The sequence below is a fragment of the Capricornis sumatraensis genome, chromosome 17 (assembly GCF_032405125.1).
Source record: "Capricornis sumatraensis isolate serow.1 chromosome 17, serow.2, whole genome shotgun sequence".
NCBI classification, from domain to species: Eukaryota; Metazoa; Chordata; class Mammalia; order Artiodactyla; family Bovidae; genus Capricornis; species Capricornis sumatraensis.
The window spans coordinates 62962564-62985015 of NC_091085.1; the positions used below are offsets into that span (position 1 = coordinate 62962564).

At 48.6% G+C, this 22452-nt stretch overlaps 1 protein-coding gene across 1 annotated transcript in view; it reads right to left on the minus strand.

Annotated features, from left to right (window-relative positions):
* Positions 1-3018: 3018 nt before the first annotated feature.
* The window catches only part of SRRM4 (serine/arginine repetitive matrix 4), a 169437-nt gene continuing 150003 nt past the window's right edge, over positions 3019-22452 (minus strand). Inside the window, exons 9-13 of the mRNA XM_068990317.1 lie at positions 12124-12428; positions 9282-9485; positions 6144-6254; positions 5040-5180; positions 3019-3310 (exon numbers count right to left, since the gene is read on the minus strand). Of these exons, the coding sequence (XP_068846418.1) occupies positions 3019-3310; positions 5040-5180; positions 6144-6254; positions 9282-9485; positions 12124-12428 (1053 nt within the window). The remainder of the gene's footprint in view (positions 3311-5039; positions 5181-6143; positions 6255-9281; positions 9486-12123; positions 12429-22452) is intronic.

The following is a 22452-nucleotide window of genomic DNA, read 5'->3' on the forward strand; positions in this document are numbered from 1 at the left end:
GTGAAGAGCGACTTTGGAAAGGGCGGGCACCCTCTCTACTCAGCTGCTAGTGGGTGAGAGAGCCAGGGCTGGTCAAGACCTCTGGATCCTGGTTCCCAAGACAGGTTTTGAAATGGCCTTCTCAAGGGGGTTGGAGGCGGGGGGGAACCTCTGGCTGCTCCTTTCATTTTGTTTGTTTTCCAGCTTCAGAAATAGTAGTATGCTCTCTCCTGAGGCCACAGAAAAAGGCTTTTGCTTTGGGTTTGTCTCTCTCTCTCAGGATGGCTGATACCTTGCCACTAGGGCAACCCTGCGCTCACAGGGGATGGGGAGAAATTAGCTAAGGGAGTGTTCAGAAGCATGTGTAACTTCTATAAAAACACTTAGCTTAGGCTCAGAAGAGCAAATGACCTCACCCACTAATATATTCCCTGGAATATGGGTGAGACTCAGAGGTGCACGTATGTCTCACACTGGGTGCCTCACGGAAGGTCTTTCACAGATGATTTAGACTCTGAAGCTTTTGCCTTACGTGCTAACTTTAGACTCTAACCCCCATGTCAGCTGTGCCTCTACAGCGTCAGGTCAGCACCTTAGCTCATAAGCTTCTTGACCATTTTCATCTTTCTGGTACCTCAGTTAGGTAACTGGTAGGCAGGGGACTGCGGTGCAGGCCTGAACTTCACCCAACTTGGGCGCAGTCATGTATCTTTGGCCTGAAGTGCTTCTGTCCTACCTCCAGTGTGTTCCAAGCTTAGAGCTCTAAGTCGCTCCCCTTCAGGGAAAAGGCAAACATCCCTACCCACTTCCAGCCTCTCAAATCCCACCCAGAGACACGAAGGGAAAAAACAAAGAGAGATGCACAAAAATACTTTAGACGCTTCCCCTCCTCCCCAAACACACACACCACACACACACAGATACACACACCCTCTCCATATAAATAAATAAATACTTGAATACTGCTAATGGCAACTGAGAGAAAAAGAGAGTGAGGCAGAGGGAATCCCATAAATAAATAAATAAACATAAATAAATAAATAAGAGGTAAGCTAGGAGCCCCAGGCAAAAACGGTCCCCCAGAATTGCGTGGATGAAGGCAGTCTGGACGGGGGCTCTTGAGTCTTTCACTGCTGTCCTGCTAAGGAGGTTCCGTGGCTCCAGAAAGCCTTTGTTTCCATGAAGGGAGCTCCAGTTCGGGCTCCTGGGCGGGGAAGAGGGTTATTTACAGTTGCTGCACAGGCCCTCCCAGGGCACCTGCCCCTGCCCCGGGCACCTGCCATCAGGCCTTCTGCAGTGACCGCGCTGGCATCCGTTGGTCCTGGCGGGCGGGGCCCAGTTCTGGGCCAGCGGGTGCCATGGAGAGGCTGGGTCCCCTGCTGCTGCCCCGGGGCCCGGCTCCCCTCTCCTGCTGGAGGGAGGACGTCACTGCTTCTCAGAAACAGGATTTTTTTCGCCCAAAATGTTTCCCCTCCTCAGGGCACAAGGGATAAAGAATATTTGGTTCTCTGCTTCCCAGTGCCCCAGGTTCCAAAGCTGGGCGCTGTCCCTCTCACCCTCTCCCTGCACGCCCTGCCCTGCTGCTGTTGCCACCACAAACTGGAACCTCACCGCAAGGCTCCGGAAAGCCAGTCAGCTGGTGAGGGGGATGCCCCAGAGTTTATTTTAAGGATCTTCTCCCTCATGCCCCTGTTCTTAGTGCCCTCCGTGGGTGAAGCAGCTGGTGGTATTTGTGTGCTGCAGATCAGCTTACCTTCACTGCCCAGCCCTGGGCGGGGGTTGGGGGGAAGTGGGGTGAGGGCAGAAACGAGGGTGGGCTTCTCCCAAGCTGGTAAGAGCTCTGGAAACCAGCAGGAGCTTCGGAGCATCTAACCTCCTTTCCCCCAGACTCTCTGGATTTGGATCTTTTCCCCAAACCTGGGCTGCTGTGCCCCATCCTGGCAAAATTCCCGAGGGGCAAAATGGGTGCCTTAGGCTGAGGGTGGTAGGTGGGTGAGAAGGTGCTTGGCTGCACTGGGTAGGATCCAGGGTGCCCTTTCTGGGCAGTGGGGAGGGGGCAGGCAGGCGCCAACCAGAGGGTAAGGCCAGACTGGCTGGCGCTGGGGACTGGCAGCTGGCCACAGCACTGGGGAATGTTCAGCAGATGGTCCCGTGGAATTAAGCTGTTGCCAGCTACTGGGGCCGAGGCAAACTTGGGAAGTGGGGTTGCAGACCCAGCTGTCCTGACTGTCCGTTGTGTCCTTTCTCAGAGGTCGCAGGGTCCCTGTGAGCCACCAAGAGGCATTTTGTGTAAATGGCATGGTGACCTCTCCATGGCTAGAAACTACTGGGCCCCTCTTCCCGACCACAAGGAGATACTGGGAGCAGTGGGCTTATCCTCCCTCGCTCTTGCTTCTAGACTCATGACAGAGAGTCCATCTCCTAGCTCCCGACACCTACTACCAAGTGAAATGTCCATGTCCCCTAGTCACGTGTCCCCCTTTCTAGGACCCAATAGCCTTTCAGCACTTGCTCTGGCCTATGTGGGGAGCTAAAACTCCTGATCCCCTCTCCTGGACCTGAATCACCCTGCTCTCTTCTAATATCCACCCCTCACCCCATGGGATCCACGGGGGTCCATATACGTGTAGCCACGAGATTGGGTGAGAGGAGAATGAGGGCAGATGTGATTAATACCGCTGGTCTTCGGTGTGCAGCCTGGCAGCAGTGGGTTAGCAGAACTGTCTCCACATTTTCCTGGCCAGACCCAAACTTCTGAGTCATGGACTCGCTGCTCCTTATAAACCATTGAGGCTTTTCTCCACATGCTCAGGCCTGAGCTGAGCCCCAGCGGGGGTGGTGCAGGCTCCTAGTAGCTCCACATGGAGACTGAAGCCCCCACACCCTCCTTTCCTCTTCCCCAGGAGAGCAGGAAGGACAGGGCCTGGGAGCCCTCAGTGCTGTCTGTCACCAAGGAGAAGGCAGGGTGGTTGGGGAGTCGGGGAGAATGCCAGAGTGAAAGGGGCTCCACAGGCAGTGGGCTCGCGGGGGGGCCCTGGCTTAGCGCCTTGTGCTGGAGTAGCTGTCTGCTGAGCTGTAGCTCCCACTCCGACTTCGACTCCGGCTCCGGCTCCGGCTCCGGCTCCGGGAGCCCAGGCTGGGGCTGCGAGAGCTGCAGCTGCTGCTAGTGAGGGTCCTGCTCCGGCTGCGGCTGCGGCTGCGGCTGCGGCTCCGGGAGTAGCTTCGGCTGGCTGAGCGGCTGCTGCTGCTGCTGTACCAGGAGGAGGTGCTGCTGAGGCCGCTGGAAGAAGAGGGGCTGGGCCGGTAGTACGGGATGGGGCGTTTCCGGGCACTGCAGAGATCAGAGGGGGAAAGTGTCAGGGCAGGACTCCTCCCAGCTGCAATCCCGGGAGCACAGGCATTGTCCTAGGAGATATGTCCCAGCTCCTTAGGGGGAAAAAAATTCCTGTTACTCTTCTCTTGTAGTCCTGAGAACATCAAGGAGGTGGTCTCAGTCTAGTGCTGATAATCTCGCTTTTTTAACATCTCAAGGCTGGGCTCAGAGAGAGCATCCAGCTGGCCCCAGAATCTACATCTCAACTTTAATCACAGTTTTGTTTTGCTATTTTTATTTTTACTAGAACCTTCTATTTATGGCAAAGGAGGTTGATTTTTCTATTTATTGTAGTGTATCAAGTTTCGTTTTGAAATAAATGTATGGACCTAAAAAAAAAGGCGTATCTATTCAAAGAAATTTAAGTAAGCAGTACACTTAATCAGACAAGGCAAAAGGCGGTGGGTGATGGAAGCTTGGAAAACACTGAATGGATTCACTCAGGTGGATTATTTGGGGTTGAGTACATAACCCAGAGAGCCTTTGGAAACACCAGTCCCTTTTTCTTAGACTTCCTCCAAGTCCACTCCAAGGATACCTCTGAAAGTCAAGGCAGTGAGTATAGGATTCCCACCACATGTCCCAGGCCAAGGCAGGCTGTTCAGTGAGACGTCTGAGAGATGACACCATTACCTTGCCTTACTGTCTGGGGCACAAGCTCTTTTTTCTCCTTCAGGTCATCTCTAGTGAAGAGGCATGGGCAGCCAGGGTTCTCCTTCCCTTGTGGGTCTCTGGACTGAGGAGCTGACCCTTGGAGGACCAGGAGGAAGACCCACCAATTTTCAAAAGCCGCTTTTAGGGCAGCATTCAGCCATTTTCTCCATGTCAAGGCCTGAGGATTCTCTTCTGGGGCTTTTCTCATCTGAGACTTTACCTGTTGCAGAAATCTTTACCTACCAAGTCTGACCATCCAGTCCATCACAGTGGCACACAGTGGGCTTAGTGCTCTGCATTTAAGTGTGTAAATTGCACTCATATCTCTTTGCCCCTTTTCATTGTATCCTTTTGACACTTCTAGGAGTTATTTCCTCCAGCAGTTCATGGGTGAAAAAAAGATTCTGGGAGGTGAAGAGACTTTCCCAGCTCACCCGGAAAGTGGCACAGCCAAGATTCCTCTCCAAAATACTGGTCTTCCCCTTATCCACTAGCGCACCCCACTCGCCCCCGCCCCCTGCTTCTGGTACCTAAACAATCCTGTTCGCCCTCTCTACACTTGGTTCAGAGTATACAACCTACAGTGGTATTCAAGCCTTGCATCTGGGTGCATGGGTCTAAGGGTGGAGGTCTGTTGCCACTGCCTGGCTCCACCCCCACGCAATGTCCTCATTCAGTTCCTTGCTTGGGTCTCCCATTGCAAGGCCAGACCATTCTATGGCCCAGCCCAACATGCGGCATCCCCGCAGCTTCCGCAGGTTCCGGCCACACCCGATTCCTCAGGCAGGCTCCACCCTTTGGCCTGCCACCTCATTCGAGCCCCGCCCACCGCGCCTGCCCCCTTCTGGCAAGCCCTCTGGGTGGTGGGGTGCTGACTCGCCCCAGGCTTTCAACTGAAACCTCATTCCAGCGGTTGGGGAGGTCCCTGACCTCCTACAGTCCTGAAATGCAGCCCAAAGGAGGCTCCAGCGGGTGGGCGGGTGGGAAGGGCGTGCAAGTGAGGTGGAGGTGGTACCGGGCTTCCTGGCCTCACCTCGTTATCCTCCGCGCCTCCAGGTGGCTCGGGGAGTCTCTCCGGCGCTTCCGCATGGGCGAGTAGGACCGACGTCTCCGCCGAGCTCGCTCGCGCTCGCGTTGCTGCGAATCCTTCTCGCTGTACTTGGGGTTCCGCTCCCTGAAGGGGTACGGTGATGGGGTGGCTACCGGGGAGCTGAGGCTGCCCTGGTTTTTCGGTGTGGGCGTGTGGGAGAAGGGCACCCACTTTGCCCTCCTGCCCACTTTACCCCGCTGGGGCAAGGGACAGGACCAGCACGGGCCCCCAGGAAGGCCGGAGGGAAGATGGCATGGCGATGGGGGAGTCTACGTGGGTGACTGGCTGCTGAGGAGGGGTGCAGCTGGGCGTGGGGAGGGCTGTCAGCCTTTGAAGGTGGGCATTGCAGGGCTCAGGACATGAAGGTTAGGTGGGTGAGCCCAGGTGCCGAGGAAGAAGTGAGAATTAGGGGCTCTGGATATAGGGATGTGGGGTAGTACTAGTTGTGTGAAGAGGCTGAGGGCTGGGGATATGAATTCCGGGGTATGGCTGAGGGTTTGGGGTAAGTACATGAGGATGCAGGGAGGTTCTGGGGGCCTCACCGCCGCTCGGATAGGACATAGGGAACCACTAGGAATGCTGAGTCATCTTCCCATCCATGAGCGGGCAGGGCTTGACCTGAGAGGTACTGAACAGAGCTAGGGAGATGATGCTCGAGGGAGAGGACGTGGGAGAGGAGTGAGTGAGGGAGTGAAAATCGCTCAGTCGTGTCTTTGTGACCCCATGGACTATACAGTCCATGAAATTCTCCAGGCCAGAATCCTGGAGTGGACAGCCGTTCCCTTCTCCAGGGGATCGTCCCAACCCAGGGATCAAACCCAGGTCTCCTGCACTGCAGGCGGATTCTTTACCAGCTGAGCCACCAGGGACGCCCAAGAATACTGGAGTGGGTAGCCTATCCCTTCTCCAGCGGATGTTCCTGGCCCAGGAATCGAACCGGGGTCTCCTGCATTGCAGGCAGATTCCGGACCTGAACAAAGGAGCATGGCCGGAGGTGGCGCCTAGCTCGAGGGGGGTGGGGTCAGTGCCTGGGGGCGGGGCCTGTACCTGCTGGGACTGTAGCGGGAGTAGCTTGGGCTGCGGCGCGACCTAGAGCTCCTGTTAGGCGGGCTTCTCTTGCCAGACTTGGAGGAATAGCTGGGAGAGCGCGAGGAGGACCTGGAGGAGAGGAGACAGCCGCTGAGGGGCCTGCTGAGCTCCGCCGGGCTTGCCCCGTCTGTCTAGCGTTTCATTCATCTGGTCACCGGGCCTTTTTATTTCTGGAGGTCAGGCGGAGGAACCCAAGCCCTTACCTGAGGATGAAATCCCCTCCCTTTTGGATGGTTAATAATAATTATTACCAACAACTTCCCTTTATTGAGTTCTTCCTATCCTGGCCATTTAGTAGCTGTGTTGCCTTGGGTAGGTGATTTCACTTATCTGGGCCACTTTTCTGATCTGTAAAATGGCAAAAGTACTTACCCAATTAGAATTGTCAATTAAACAAGTAAATTAGGGTAAAATACTTAGCATTTTGTGTACAGCCAGCACACAGGAAATGTTTATTATTATATGATTATTATGTATTTTACTATGTGCCGGATTTTGAACTAAATGTTTTGTGTATATTATCCCATTTAATCCTCAGCACTTCCTAGGGTTAGACTCTGTTATCAATCCCATTCTATAGATGGGGACGCAGAGGCAGAGAGAGATGATGTGATTTGTTCAAGGTCACGCAGCTAGTCACTGTCTGTTTGGCTACAAGATGCTCCTGACTTCTGCTGGACCATGCTGTGTGCATCCAAATTACTAGCCTCTATGCTGTTTCCAGACTTCTTCCCTCTTGCTAATGCCTCCCACTTTTAGAGAAGCCAATCCCTTGGTTTCTCCACCAGGTTCCCGGAAACATCTACCCTGCTTCCTCAGTCTTTCAAGTAATTTTCATTTCACAGTTGATGGCCTGATCTGCTAGTTGTTGCTGCTAGGGTTGGGAGGGATTATGCGGCCATGTCTGTGTTCAGTGGGAAAGAGCGCTGTGATGGGTTAGCAGTGTCTGCCATGGGCACAGGGATGAGTAGGGGGGACACTATCCCAAGTTTTCCTATCTATTTTCAATTTGAAAAGCAGTCTTGCTCTAACTTGCCCTCACCTATGTGTTCCTTAGTCCCTTCCTACTTTCTTGAGTGAGTGAAGTCGCTCAGTTGTGTCCGACTCTTTGGGACCCCATGGACTGTAGCCTACCAGGCTCCTCCCTCCATGGGATTTTCCAGGCAAGAGTACTGGAGTGGGTTGCCATTTCCTTCTCCAGGGGATCTTCCCGACCCAGGGATCGAACCCAGGGCTCCCGCATTCCAGGCAGACGCTTTAACCTCTGAGCCACCACGGAAGTCCTACTTTCTTAGGCGATCATAATAACTATCACTCTGGGACTCTATTCTTACATACTGTCCAGGGTGAGGAAAGGCGTGTGGACAAGGAATAGGTCCTAGGTCAGTATGTCCAGCTGTGGCCCCCGAAAAATTTGCTTTTTCCAACTTGCTCTTTCCCCATCTATTGAGAGATGTTAGTAAAGAGTGTGAAGATGAAACATGTTTTTGAACACTTTGAGAGGATGTCAGGCATTTCTATCCACTGTGGTACATACTGTCCTTTTTCTGTGGAACCAGATGAGTCATTTTTCATACTTAAAAATCAGAAATAACTGCTCTTCCAGGCAACTAGTTCAATTTTTATCTTTTTTGTTTATAATGTAAAGGAACAATTTCCCATTTTCATCTGCCAGGGAGCTCAGAGTCACATTGGCAGCACACTTCCATAGTCTCAGGACCTTGGGGGCTGGTTCCAGGAGCCCCTGTAGATAACAAAATCTGTAGATGCTCAAGAACCTTTTATAAAATGGCAGAGTACATTGAATACACTGGCCTTTCATAAATAGGGATGTGAAACTCCCAAGTACAGAGGGCTGACTATACAGAAAGGTAGGACCTGCCTTTGGGAGTTAACCTTCTTCCTGATTTAATTCTATTTCTCTTTCATTTTCCATTTTGCCTGATTTTTTCTTCTATTTATGTCACTCTATCATGTTGAATTCCTTGCCCCCTTATTCTGAATGAACTGGTCTTGAGGTAAACACCTACATAAGTAACTGTGTTTTGATTATATGGTTGCAACAGAGAAACAGTCTGGTTGCTGTTGAAAGTTCTTGTTTGTAGAGGGACGCTGGACTCCATGAAGCCATGGGTTGATTAGATTCGATGCAATCTTCCAATTCCTGAGATCTCATGTCTCTGCATTCTGCTATATCATTCCACATGAGAAAATCAAGTAATAACCAATGGTTATTGGCATTGAGTGGTAAAATGCAAAGATGGGCCCAATTCTTCTCCTTGTATCCATGCCCCTTGCAAGATGACTTTGCAGTTCCTCCCACTAAAAGGAGCATCCCTTGTATCTATCTGGATTGGTCTTGTGACTTGCAGTGGTTAAGGAAATGGCTGAAGAGATCATGCTTCTTCTAGGCTGAGGACTTGCATACTACTGCTCTCTTTTGGAACCCTGCCATCACCACATGAACAAGCCCAGATAAACCTGCTAGAAGATGGGAGGCCACGTGGAGCAGAGATGAATCAGCTGGGGTCATCCAAACAAGCCAGCCCCCAGCCAACCCACCAGCTGAGTCCAGCCCAAACTGCTGACCCACAGATTCAGGAATGAAGTCAAAACTCACTGATAAGGATGCTACATTTGGGGGCTTTTTTTTTGCTGTGCTCCATGGCGTGTGGGATCTTAGTTCCTTAACCAGGGATGGAACCTGTGCCCCCTGCAGTGGAAGCACAGACTCTCAACCACTAGACCACCAGGGACGCCTTAGGGCAATTTTTGTGCAGCAGAAGATAATTGATACACATTAGTGGATCCTCATGACAATAACAGCAATCAAAACTGAGATTATGTTCCAAGTACTGATTTAAGTGTTTAATAGTCCTCAGGACAATCCTTCAGGGTAAGATTTATTACAGTTCTCATTTCAGTAGGGGAGGAAACTAAGGATCAGAGAGGTTAACTGACACCCAAGGCCATCAGCTAGTAATGGATAGAATGGGTATTTGAACTCAAATCTGTTCCATTCCTGTTCCTTGGGGCTGAAAGGACATCTCTAGTTACCCTAGCTAGCTGAAGATTCTAGGTCCAAACTGCACTCACCTTTTCCCAGAGGAGGTGGATCGGCTCCTGGTGTACCTGGGGGAGGCTCTGGGGTTTGCGGATCGGGAGGAGTGGCTGGAGGAGCGTGTGCTGGCGTAGGACGAGCTTCGGGAGCACCCTCTCATGGGGGAGCTCCGGTCTGTGGATGGGACCAAATTGGACTTCTTCACCTCGGTGCATTCCAGACATGGTGACTGAAATCCTCTGCATGGGGGAGAACCACTGTTAGCACTGGCCTGCCCACTGCTCTGGGGGCGTCTTGAGCTGATACTCACCTCCCTACCTTTGCCTTGGCTGTGGTGCGCTTGCAACCAGCGCTGCCCCCCCCCCCCGCCCCCCACCCCCGCCGACACCTTTCCCCCTCTTACTGCCTCTGGAAAGATTTCCCAGACCACAGATGTTAGAAGAGTAGAGACAGAGTAGAAAACACACCTAAGGGGAGGGGGCAGGGTGGGTGTGATCAAACCCCATGGTGCAAGATTTAGTTTCTCTGCTGTCTTTTTCAGTCCCTCTGATTATATTAATGAGAAAGCCTGGGTTGGGTACTAGTGGGTTTTTACTGTGTCCTTTAACACTTGCAAAGAGAGAGAGCAGGCCTGAGACTCAGAACCTTGGGTAGGCAACTGTAACTAAAATTAAATACTTTGTTTTAATCATATGTATTTTCACAGGTGCCTTCTATTAGGACAAGAGATAAAAATTTTCTATTTAAGAGAGTACTATAAGTTTCCTTGTATTAAAAAGTGAGTTTATTAAAGTAAATAAAAGTAACAGAAGTACCTGGATATGGAACAGCTCAAAAACTGGCTGATTTAAGTTCAGGAAACTGGTGTAGCCCATTTTATAGATGGGGAAATGGAGACCTAAAGAAGGGTAGAGGCTTGTGCAAACTCACACAAAGGACAGGGTCCTGTCATATCCTCCCCTTGCCTAGAGCCATGCTGGATTCCTGTTGGTTCTTAGTAAGGACATGTTCATTTGGATTGGGCCAAGGGTCAAGTTCAAATCACATTAATATGGGTTTATCGTGACCCAGCCCCTGCTCAGCCTCCAGTCTCAGCTCTGGCACTTTCCTCTCTTGACTTCAGCCATAATGGATTACTTGTTTCTCCTGGAACAGTCCTGTTCCCTTCCTTGTCTGCATGCCTTAGAACATGCCCACTGCCTGGAACCCTGTTCCCTCTCCTCTTCATTTGACCAACTCCTACTCGTGGTTTCAGGCTTTCGACTCCCTTAGGTTTGCTTGTGTCACCTCCAATGTGTTATCACAACCCCCAGCCCCAATGCCTCCCCAACCCCTAGATGGCTTGCTTGGTCTTATAATTGTTATCTCCCTCCACCAGACACCAAGCTTTCTGGAGACAGAACTCATGTCTCTCTGGACACTGTATTTCAGCACCTAGGACACAGCCTGAGACATTATGTCCTAGGTCATCAATAAACCGCTGTGGAATAAACATGCTGAGCCTCTTAGCATCCTGGATGCTTCACAAGCATCATCTCATTTATTCCCCCAACAACCTTAGGAAGTTGGTACTATTATTACCCCTTATTTACAGAGAAGACTCAGAAGGGCAAGTTGCTTGCTCAAGGCCACCCAGAGTCTCAAATCCTGATCTGTCCAGCTCTGAAGCCCATGTCCCTGGTCCCTTGCCAGTCCCCGCTTTTACTGTCTATGGTTCCCCTGATTTAGAACTGACGTCTCTTCCACTCTGCCCTCTGCTCATAGCTGACATGACATAAACAGCCATGGGTTTAAAGATCATTTATATTTCACAGTGAAAGGTTGGGTCTACATTATTTAATCCTGCTGTCCATGTAGATCAGACTAAGCAGGTACCTGCTAGATGCTGTTCAGGCTTAACTGCAGTTCTGGAGACACAAATCTGTTTTCAGTCCCGGTACCAGCCCTTATTAACTGAGTTTCTTTAACTATTCTGAGCTTCAGTTTCCCCATTAGCTAAAAGAAAGTTATAATAGTACCTATCCCATAAAGGTTGTGGAAGGAGTTAAGGAAGATTATCTGTGGAAAGCACCTGGCATAATACCTAGCATTTAGTCAGGGCTCCATAAATAATAGTTTCTGTTACTGTTGCTGTTCTTGCTATGTTCAGTATTTCCTGCATAATAGCTTTAAAGGAAATACTGTGGTATATTTTTAAATGGTAGTGACTTAATGTTAAGACTTTCTCCTGGAATTATTGATGAGATTGACATCTTTTTTTCCTGCCCAACTTCCATTCCTCCTGCTGATTAACAGTGCCCTGCTTTCCCTTCAGAGAACCAGACTTCCCTCAGTTTTAGTGTGCACAGGAAGATTCATTAGCTCTGATGGTGGCATGTGACAAATTCTAGCCAAGAACACAGCCTCCTCTGGGCAGTGTGTGTGGTCTTGGGTGAGCAAGCTGGACTAAGCAGAGCCAATGAGCATTTGCCTTGATAGTTTGCTGAAATTTTGGGAAAAGAGGCATTTCCCTTCCGTTGGCTGGCTAGATTGACAGGATGTTAACTGGATGGCATCCTTGCCAATGTTTTGGGAAGATCTGCTTGAGAATAAAGCCAAGAGTGGGAAAGCAGAGCTGAGAGAAGTAATGGGAAAGGCAACTTCTCAATGACACATTTTTGAGACCCTGGAGCCAGCTATACCTGAAGCTGATCTCCTTGATTTTTTCCCCCTTAATTATTCTAATTTCTCTCTCTTTTGCAAATAAAAGTCTCCTGGCTTCGAGTGTGTGTGTGTGTGTGTGTGTGTGTGTGTGTGTGTGTGTGGCGCAGTGCCAGGGTGAGAGACTGAGATGGTGGAGCTCAGTCAGAACTCCTCCCCCCATCCAGGTGCACTGACCTTGACTCTCTGCCCCTGCTGGTGGGGGAGAGGTTCTCCAAAGTGGCCCCCTTGTTCTGGGGTGAGGAAGTGGTGAAGGAGTTCCCTGAATCAGAGGTGTTTCCACTGTTGGGGTCCCGGCTCTTGCTCAGGCCCCCACTGGGGCTCCCCTTCTCTTGACCCCGAGACCTGGTTGAGCTGATTTGGGTGGAGGGTGGCGAGGAGGTGTCATTGCCTGAGTCATACTCCTGGGAGCGTCCTCGGGAGGTGGTGAGCGGGCTGGCTGTTTTGGTAAAGAGGTCAGCAGCAGACCCCGACCCAGTGATCTGAAAGCAAAAACACCCGTTGGACACTGCTGAGTGCCGGGCCTGTGGGTTGCGTCTAAATAACCAAGAAATGTTTACCATCATGATGCACTGTAACGAAAGGAAAGAGAGAGAGGAGAGGAAAGAAGAGACGCCAAAAAACAAAAGCACAAATTCCTGAAAGAATACCACAGAAAGGAGATCTTTTTTTTTTTTTTTAAACCCCCTGCTAGGATAACTGGAAGATTTAGGTATCATGCAGAGAAAAAGCATGCGATCCAGATTAAACAAAAGAAAAAGGAAATTATACAAAATTTCTAATGAATTAACTCAAACAAAAGAGACAACTTAAAAGAAAGGGGGTGTGTGTAAACACCCTTAACCTAAAACAACAATAAAAATAAAGAAAGGTAGGGGGAAAGAAAGGAAGCTATGGGCCTGAAAAAATACATCTTGAAACTTAAAAACGACAAAAGGAGATAAACCCAAAATTTTAAATGTCAACCAAATCTTCAATGAATTTGATTTTTTTTTCTCTTAAAGAAAAAGTTGCCCAAATAGAACCCTAAACAAATATCACATGGGGAAAAGACATGAAATAAAGATGAGAGGGTTTTTTTTTAATATAAAGTCAAAGTCACAAAATGATATTTTAGTAGTTTCCAACTAAAGGGGAAAAGAAAGGGTGGGGGGACAAAAAAATGGAAGTCAAATTGTCTGACTGAAAACAAACAAACAAAAAGCTCTCTACGGATATTTGCGTGTGTCCTTTCCCCCTGGAGAAGGTAGCTAAGGTTCTCGAGTGGCTTCTAATAAATGCTCTCATGTCTTTGCGGATTATATCCACTTACCAAGCAAGAACTCCTCCTTTAGTAGGTAGGTAAGGTGTAAGAGAAAGGGAAGAGCGGGCAAGGTGAGTCCATCATTAGAGTCGCAAATGACAAGTAAAAACACACACCTTTCTGTACATCCTCGCACTTGGCCCTGAACTTTGGACTTTGGGTTTTCAGTGTTCTTGACAGGTGAAGCATCACTTCTGGCTGGCTTTCTCAGTAAGGGGACCTCAAGCCATCAACACTAACCTTGTCAGTCCCTTAACGCCCAAGTTGGATCAAGAAACCCTTGCTGACAATGCAGATTGGTGGCTAGAGTTTGCATCAATCTGAGATGTCAAGATGGGGGGTGGGGCACACGGAGGATGTGCTTGTAACAGACAGCTTTGGGAGGGGCTTGGAGATTTGGCTTTGGGGTGACTGGGAATGCAGAAGGGCCCCCAGGATCCTGGGTGTGGCTGATCTAGAACAGATGAAGAAGTAAAGGAGGCGATGGAGAGCCAGCCCTTGGGAAGGCTATAGAGTGTTTAGAAGTATAATGGATGGTTTTCTTTAAACACTCAAACCAGTCTCAGCTCAGATGACACAGTGGGCTCAGTTCTGGTCCCCATCAATAGACAGTGCTTAGCTGTGGGCAAGAGGGACCTCTGCCTGGGTCTCCTCCAGTGACAACCATTCCCATGGGTCGAGAAATCTGCGGGGCTACCTGGAAACCTTTCCTTGAGATTAGTCTCTGGGACCTGAAGTCCCAGAATTCTCTGTTTAAATGGCTGCTGAGTCCCCTTCCAGAGTCTCTTCAGGCTCTCCATGATCTATTCTCCCAGGGATAGACCATGCTTCAAGTGTGCACATTTGTAGGTCCAAACATGGCTATCTGAGTGGAATTTGGACGTTTGGACTGAGGTGTCCATGTCCGTGTGTGAGAGGTCCGTCACGGTGATGAAGCAAGATGTAGGGGAGAATGGAAGGGACCAGGGCGTTGGGGCAGATTCTCTCCACACTGTCATGTTGTGGTCCGGCACTCCGAGGGGTCCGAGGCTCTAAATCCAAATCTGACTCTCCCGATCATTTCAAGGATATGTTTGCCAAGATAGGAGAACATACTTCATCTAAGTTTGCTGTCTTGATTTAAAACATTTAGTGTGTGGCTTCTCCTTCTATACTCTTGTCCCAGGCCCTGCAAGTATTAGCATAGGTCTCACCATCAAAAGCCTGCTTCCCCCGCCCAGTTTCTCCCATGAACTTTGAGCCTAAAGAAGGGGGGCTCTAGGGATTTCTTAAGGAAATATTTTTGTCTTCTCAGCAAATGGTCATGAGGGTGAGATACAGAGACACTGGAACAGAATAATAGCAATGGCTTCACCAGCTCAGGATATCAGCTCCTGGAGTTGGGGAGGCAGAACTTCCTTTGCAGATTCTCCCAGGAGGCTTTGCACACCGACAAGGTGATGGTCCAGCTTTACCAACTTTCACCCAGTGCGGCTGCCACTTCCCATTTGACAGTCTGGCTAGTTTTGCTCTGGGACAAGGGATCTTAAAATAAAGTTGCCCAAGTGGGGCTTTCTAGTGTGAGATCTCTTTTAAGCTTAATGTAAAGACCCCTTTTCCATTCAGCTCCGTTTTGTCTTCTAGTTTGCAGGTTGGATGCCAAACCTTTACCACCTCTGTGAGTTCAGTGTTTACATGTGTATTTCCACCACCTCTGTCAGGAATGAGAAAGCATCACACAGGCAGCTGGACCCTGGGACCTGGACTCTCAGGCTGGGGTTTGGTCTGGGCTCATGGAATCTTTGCCTCAGAGATGATGAGTGTTTGGTAGCCAGTGTATCGCAAGTGATTCAGGTAAGCCCTTCCTGAAGGAAGCCAGGCTGGACTATGAATATAATGGATTTCATTATCTTGTGGCTTGCTACCTGGAGGCATCCAGGCCAGGCTTTTCTCCACCCAGGTACTCATTTCCACCTTGACTACTAATTTCAAAGCATATGTCCTGGTGCATCATGGGTACCCAGGAAGAAGGACTTCCTGAATGTAAGGCCCCTCAAGGCTAATGGATATAGACAGGGACCTTGCCTTTTTCACATTCTCAATCCCATGCACTGAGCTCATAGTGACACTTTCAGTGTCCCTCCACCTGACCACAATCACTATCCACACGTAACAGAACTGAGAACTGTATAAGGGATCATGCTTTTCTATCATTGCCAGAAAACAGAGATAATCGTACTACTGAAATGTCCTCACTAACTTGACCCTATGCTAAAAATACCAACCTCTCTTAAAAGTCCCATTTCTTTGAATGAACCTAAATTCTTTGACATGCATGACAGTGTCCTTTACAACCCAATCCTGTGTCCTTCACAAACCTCATCTCTTCCATACAGCCCCTCCCTCCCCAGTTTTGGTTTGTACAACCTTAAGGCAATCAATTGGGAAGTTTTCTTGGTTTTGCCACCACATCTTGCTTTCCCAACCCCAGGCCATTTGCACATGCCATTTCTTCTGCCCAGAACATTTTCCTTCTGTTCCTTACTTCACATGGATAAATTTATTCGTTCTCCAGTTTACATATCACCTCCTCTTGAAAGGCTTCTCTGAGTCCCAGGCCAGGATAACACAAAACTCTCTATTTCATTCATTCTTTCATTCATCCATTCACTCATTCAAAAATGAGTGGCTTTTGTCTGCCACAGCACTGTTACTGGGTGGGAAAATTAGCTGTCTCTATCTGGATGGGCTGAAAGTTGGGGTCTTGAGACAAGCTCAGGGCTGGGCGTGTGAGCCATAGAGAACTTCTATAATCAAGTTTTAGGTCCAGGTCAGTGGTAGAGAGAAGGAAAGCTCTCCCCCCAAGCCCTCCTCGGGCCTACAATCTCAGAGAAAGCAAGAGTCTATAGATGCTCAACAGCATAAGCTCCAGGCTAAGGTGAGAAGCTCCAGACCTGCGGAGCCTTCCAGATGAGACAAGCAGTGCTGGGTCTCTTTACTTCCTTTGCCGCCTTCTGCTATTCTGGGAGGTCAGGTTAAAAGATGAACTGGGTCTGGTCTTTTGTACTCAACATGCAGTGACTTTGTTTGGGTGCTAGAATGGTGTTCCTCCTGGGTCAGGAAATCAAAAACGGTGCCCCTTCTGGTCAGACAAATTAGAAAGAAAGGTACACCTTTCTCTGGACTGAAGCAGCCCCATGTCTGTTTTCATGGCTGGCTTGACAAATGGAGAGTCAGTGGGGTTTAACTCCAAAGCCTTTGGACAAGGCACAACTAGCCTAATGACATGCCTGGCAGGTCCTGGATACACGGATCTTGACCTGTGTAACCTGCTCTAAGGATTACTTTGAGGGTTGGGGGAAGAGGTGGTAGCCCAAAGACATTCATTTCTGTTACCTTCAGCTGACCTCTACTTGGTTGTGTCTTTACCAGTCTTGGCGGGCTCTGCCCCTGTTTCCAGATGATGGAAATATTTTTGTAAACTCATTAGGGATGTCCAGATTGTTTAAAGACCTGTTAGTCTTGGATCCCTCCTTCTCCAGAGGAGGGAAGATATAGTTCAGGGGGGGCCAAAGGCAGACTGTAGGGTGTGTGTGTGTGTGTGTGTGTGTGTGTGTGTGTGTAAGGGGGTGCCATGACAATGCAGAGGAGCCCTTCAAGTCGAGGACATAATGACAGGCAGACAGCAGAGGCCTCTGTGCTCTTGCCTCCTGTCCCTAAGTGTCTCTCTCCTTGTCAGATACTCCCTTCCGCTCTGCCACGGAAGAGGCAAACTGCTGCCCACTGGACGCTGACATGACAGGACGGCCCCCCGTGCTCCTCCCTGTCTTTCATTTTGATACCAGGCCTCTCACAATTCATCTTCTTCTTCATCCATGGGAAATTTCTCTTCTATGCACTTAACTGCTCTCTGCTCCTATATCCCCATCTTAGCTGCAAAACGGTCCTCAAGAGGCTCACTGGGAGGAGTCATTCTAGACCCACTTTTGTGCAGGAACAACGCACTCATGGTACTGGGGACCCCTGTGTAAGGCCTGGGACCCTCTTACCGGGTTTCTCTTCTGTGGTCCACTCTGAACCCTTCCTCCATCTCAGTCGTGTCCTTCTTTCCATGTCTTCACAAAGGCCTATTTTGGGGGCTTTGCACAAAAATTCAGCCCCTGTAAGCTTTGTTTAATCTCAAAGTGAAATAACACCTGTCTCCATATGGATCCTCCTAGAAATCGAGACAGGAATTTGAGTGCTGGCAGTTTATTTGAGACCAAGGAATCTTATTTGAGGGGCAGTGAGCTGGGGGAGAGAAAAGAGAGAGGACAGAACTGGCTCCAGAATTCATCTCAACCAAGGAGGGAGCTGGATATTTACACACCAGTTCCTCACCACTCATGGGTTAAAGGTTGCCCCCAAGACGTGTCAATTCTCCAGCAGTTTCAAACTGCTGCCCAGCCAAGCAAAGTGGTCTTTGGCAGCCAGAGAGCAATGCCTGGAAGCTGAACACTGGCAGTATCTGAAGTGGGGGTGGGGACATAGATGGACAGCATCTGTCTCAACACCCCAAATCACCCCTAGAAGACTGACAGGCCAAGTTATGCTTTGTTTCAGAGTTTCAAGTTATGCTTTCTTTGGCGCACTTATTGGCTAAACAATTTTATGTTCGCCAATAAATTTGAAGGAACTGTCAACATTGTAGTTGGGCATACTCACATAGCAAACCCATTTCTAATTCATGCTGAAACGTAAGAGGATCTGGCAAGATTGAGCTGACATTCCTGCTGGGTAATAATCAGTTTGTGAGTAATTGGAGCTGCTCCTTTTAGATGGGGCACATGCTTTCCTGTCCTCAGGCCTTATGGGGTCCCTGTTGCCTGTATCTATTAGTGGACTGGCCCCCGAGACATCTAAATTTGTGACTCTCTGTTCTAAGTGTTCATTGCTACCCAGAATCTATCTGAAAGCAGCACAAACATAGGGCATCTTGTGCATTTCATCTCTCCCTCCCATCTTCCCCACCTCTGCCCTTTCAAACCCTCTTGGATTTTGTCAGTGAAAGGAGTCAGGAGACTAGAGCCATGGAGCCCTATCCAGACCCCAGGGCTATTACACGCTCTTCCCTTTGGGGTAATGATTGCCAGTCTCAGATGTGTTTTTAAGGACAGATTGCTTTTCACAAACTCATGGCCATTGGGACTAAACAAACGAGTACGTTCCCTTTATTCTTTATTCCCCCACCAATGTGAAGATGCTAAAGCTGAAGCTCCAGGACTTTGGCCACCTCATGCGAAGAGTTGACTCATTGGAAAAGACTCTGATGCTGGGAGGGATTGGGGGCAGGAGGAGAAGGGGACGACAGAGGATGAGATGGCTGGATGGCATCACTGACTCGATGGATGTGAGTCTGAGTGAACTCCGGGAGTTGGTGATGGACAGGGAGGCCTGGCGTGCTGTGATTCATGGGGTTGCAAAGAGTCGGACACGACTGAGCGACTGAACTGAACTGAACTGAACTGAATGTGAAGCTCATTTTTTTTTGAAGTCATAAGCTTGCCTCTTCTTTTTCCTTAATATACTCAGCATCAACACTTGGATTTTTCTAATAAGTAATTAAATCCCCCACCACAAACTCCAGCTCCTGGTGTTTCACTGGGAGTCTCTCCCAGCCCTCCAGGGAAGCTGGCACTGTTATTTATTGTTTTTGTTTCAAATCATTATTTAATCAAGAACGGGGAAAAAAGGCAACCTCTCACTTACACTTCAAAATTTAATTTCAGCTGAATTCTGAGATCAAGAGGCAGCACGGCCTAATAGGTTACAAAAATACAATCAAGAAGAGAATTCCAATTAAACTGAACAAGTCCATTTACTGAGCTTCAAATGGCCCCATGGAGAGAGATGGCTATAAATTTTTTTCCCCTCCCTGCCATATGGGGGACCGGAAATTCTCATGTGAATGTAGAGCTGCATGGCGGAGCTTTTAGCTAGAGGGTTCTGGTTATTCCCGCCCCCTCCCTTTTTTAAACCCTTTTGTTTCACAATGACATTAAGTTTATTTTCCTCGCTGTTGTTCATCTTCCTTTGCACACTAATTAGGAAGACAGCAACAGAATAGATTCATTGACCTGTTAGGAGTTCATTTGAGAGGGGGAGGGATGGAAAAAGACAGGGATCTGCTGAGGATGGTAGGGAGATGACAAACTCCTTCAGGGCTGCGGGGTGGGGGACTGTCCCACCGGGCTGTTCACTAAAATTGACCTTGGGCCCAGGGACATAATCTTGCCTCCTCTCTCCTTCCCTCCATCAGGAAGCTGAAGGGGCCTGGTAGCTTCAACCTCACCATTTCTTATTAGCCCCTCCTGTTTTAGAAGCCCCTCTTGATAGCCCTCAGCCTACCTGTTCTTGAAAATTTCTACATGGCTCCAGTTAGGCAAAATTTTCACCAGTCCAAATTCAAATGAGAAAATAAGTTCAATGGAATGAGTTCTTCATCCAGCTAAATGCATCTGACTTAAAGTCTCATCCTTTCTTCTGAGGCCATGGCTATTCCCCCTCTTCTGCCTGGTACATGTCCCTTTCATTATAGAAAAGGGTGGTTTTCTTTTTTCCATCCTTGCTTGGCAAAAGTAAAAGTTGACAATGTGATTCCATTTTCCATTTAAAAAGAATAACTGGGGGAAAAAAAAAAAAAGAATAACTGGTCCCACATGCCTGAGTCTCCCAGCCCCTTCTGCATTTTAGTCCCTCTCCTCTCCAAACTACAATGAATGGAACTGAATAGTGAGTCTCCCAGTTTGAGCAAGGGCTCAAAGCCTTTTGCAGGATGTACAAGAACCTGGGGCAGACTTGGGAGGGCTGGGCCCTCCATGTATACTCAGGCTCATTTCCCCTGGTATGCAAAACAGGAGGCTTTTCCTGTCATTCCCCTAGAGTTGTTTTGAAGTTCATCTGAGATCTTAGATACAATTAAACTTTTCGAGGCCAGGAATGTTTCAAAAACATCATGTCTGGGTTTATCAGAAGCAAGTTTAATTAAGCCATTATGATGACAAATCATAACACTAGCAACTACTGTATATTGTTATGTCCCTAGCGCCAGGCTGAGTTTGCTTCCAGAATAGAAGCTACATTAAGGCAGAAACCTTGTCTGTCTTGTTCACTGCTACTCACCACGCACCTGGCACGTAGTAGGTGCTTAGTGCATATTTTAAAACTAAATGGACAACTGATCTAATTCCACCCTCACAACTACTCCATGAAATAGGTATGATTATTAGCTAAAGGTACAGATTGGGACACAACGTCCAGCAAAAGAAAATGACATAAGGGAGGTCAGGTCATTAAGCATCTGGACCCTGAGGGCAGATGTTTTGGGTTTGAATCCTCACTTCTCCACTTAATAGGTACCTTTTACTTAAGTTTTCCAGGCTTAATGTTATTCATTATAAAATAAGGATACTAATGGAAGCTCCCTTCAAAGGCTATTGTAAGAAATACATGAGATGACACGTGTAGGATACAGCACATAGTAGGTGCTCAGGGAAGCATGAGCTATGGCTCAGTCTCACAGGGAGATGAGGTCAAAAACGCCAAATGTTTGGATCTGCTCCAAAGCTCCTGTCTTCCTTACTATCCTCTCCGGCTTCTTCCTGTTCACAAATGAGGCCCTCCTTTATGGAGCCTAAGTTCTGCTTTTTTTTTTTTTTTCAATCTGTGCAAGTTTTTGTCAACAAGGATTATGTGGAAACTGCTGGCTTGCTGGAGGCAGGAGGAGAAAAGAAGCCTGCCTTCTCCTGAGTCTAACTTCAGTCTTGATCAGCCCCTTTAAATTCCTCCTCCAGTTAGGGTAGACCTAACTGAGGACCCTCTGCTACAGGGACAGGGTGTGGCCAAACTTTGGAGCCACCAACCTCTCTGTCATCCAGTTGGCCTTCTGGCTACCACAATAAGCTTCTGAGATATAAGCCACGATTCATACTAGCTCCTGTTCCTCCTAAATGGGCTATCTACTTAAGTCATTTGGCCTCTCTGAGCCTCAGTTTTCCCACCTGAAAAATGGTGATAATGATGGCACCTACCTCAAAAAAATTTTTTGTGAATCAAATGAGGGGAAAAAAAAAAACAAAACCTGTGTAAAGCGTGTGATTGTGCCTGGCATGTAGTGGCATTTACCGTTCCCTTTATTCATCAGCCAACTCAACTGGGTGAGCTCCTACTCATCCTACAAAGCCCAACTCATATGTTCCTTTATTTGTAAGGTCCTCTCAGACACCAAGACCTCTTAGACATTGTCTGGTCCTTCCTCTGTGGTCCTATTGCATATTATACTTGCTTCTACCACCTCCAAGGCTGATATTGAAAATATTCAACAACTGGTCTACTGCCCCATCTGAAAGTAACCAGGCTTGGTTACTTTGAAGGGCTGCCAGGTATCAGTGTTTAGCTGCTGGTCTGTGAGAAGGTCCCGAGGGTCCCAGAGGAGGAAAGGGATGGCTTTGTTGACTAGAGAGTGGGTGGCGACAGGGTCTATTTATCAGCTGGTTTGCAAGTATTCAAATACGGACTCAGTCTCAGTCCCAGTGACAATATTTATCCTACAGTACTTCAGTATTCTGTGGATGACTAGGGCATGAGCTCTGGAATTCAGAAGCCTGTTTATTCATCTGTCTCTCTAATGCCTTGAACAGAGATGACTGAGTGTAGATAAGAAATGAATAAGGCCACAAAGGACTGACTTCTTGGGACCCTCCATTTGGATTAGGGCTCTGGCCAAGCAAGAGGATTTCTGGTTATCATCAGCTTATTTATTATTTGCATATTCACATATGTAAATAGGCCCCCTTGATGTCATGTGCCCATCGCGATTCTTTAAAGAGCTGTGCATACAAGATGCCTGCCGTGAGCTGTGATGATGGCATAGGACATCTCTTATGCTCCAGCTCCAGAACCCCGTCTCCTGTGCTGGAATTCTGTTTCCATCCTGACTCCAGCAATCAATTCCTGTTTCCATTGTCTAGCTTCCCAGTTGTCATCTCCGCTGCCTTAACCTAACTCAAACCCCAGTCCCCTCTTTCCCTGCCTCCTTCCCCCGTCCCATCGCAGCATCCATTGTTGTGCATTGTGCATTACAGCGTTGTCTGTCTTCTTTATAAGAAGGCACAGGCTATTTCTTATTCACTGGATCCTGAGGGCCACGTCAGAACTGGCGCTTTATAGATGCTTAGATAATTGGG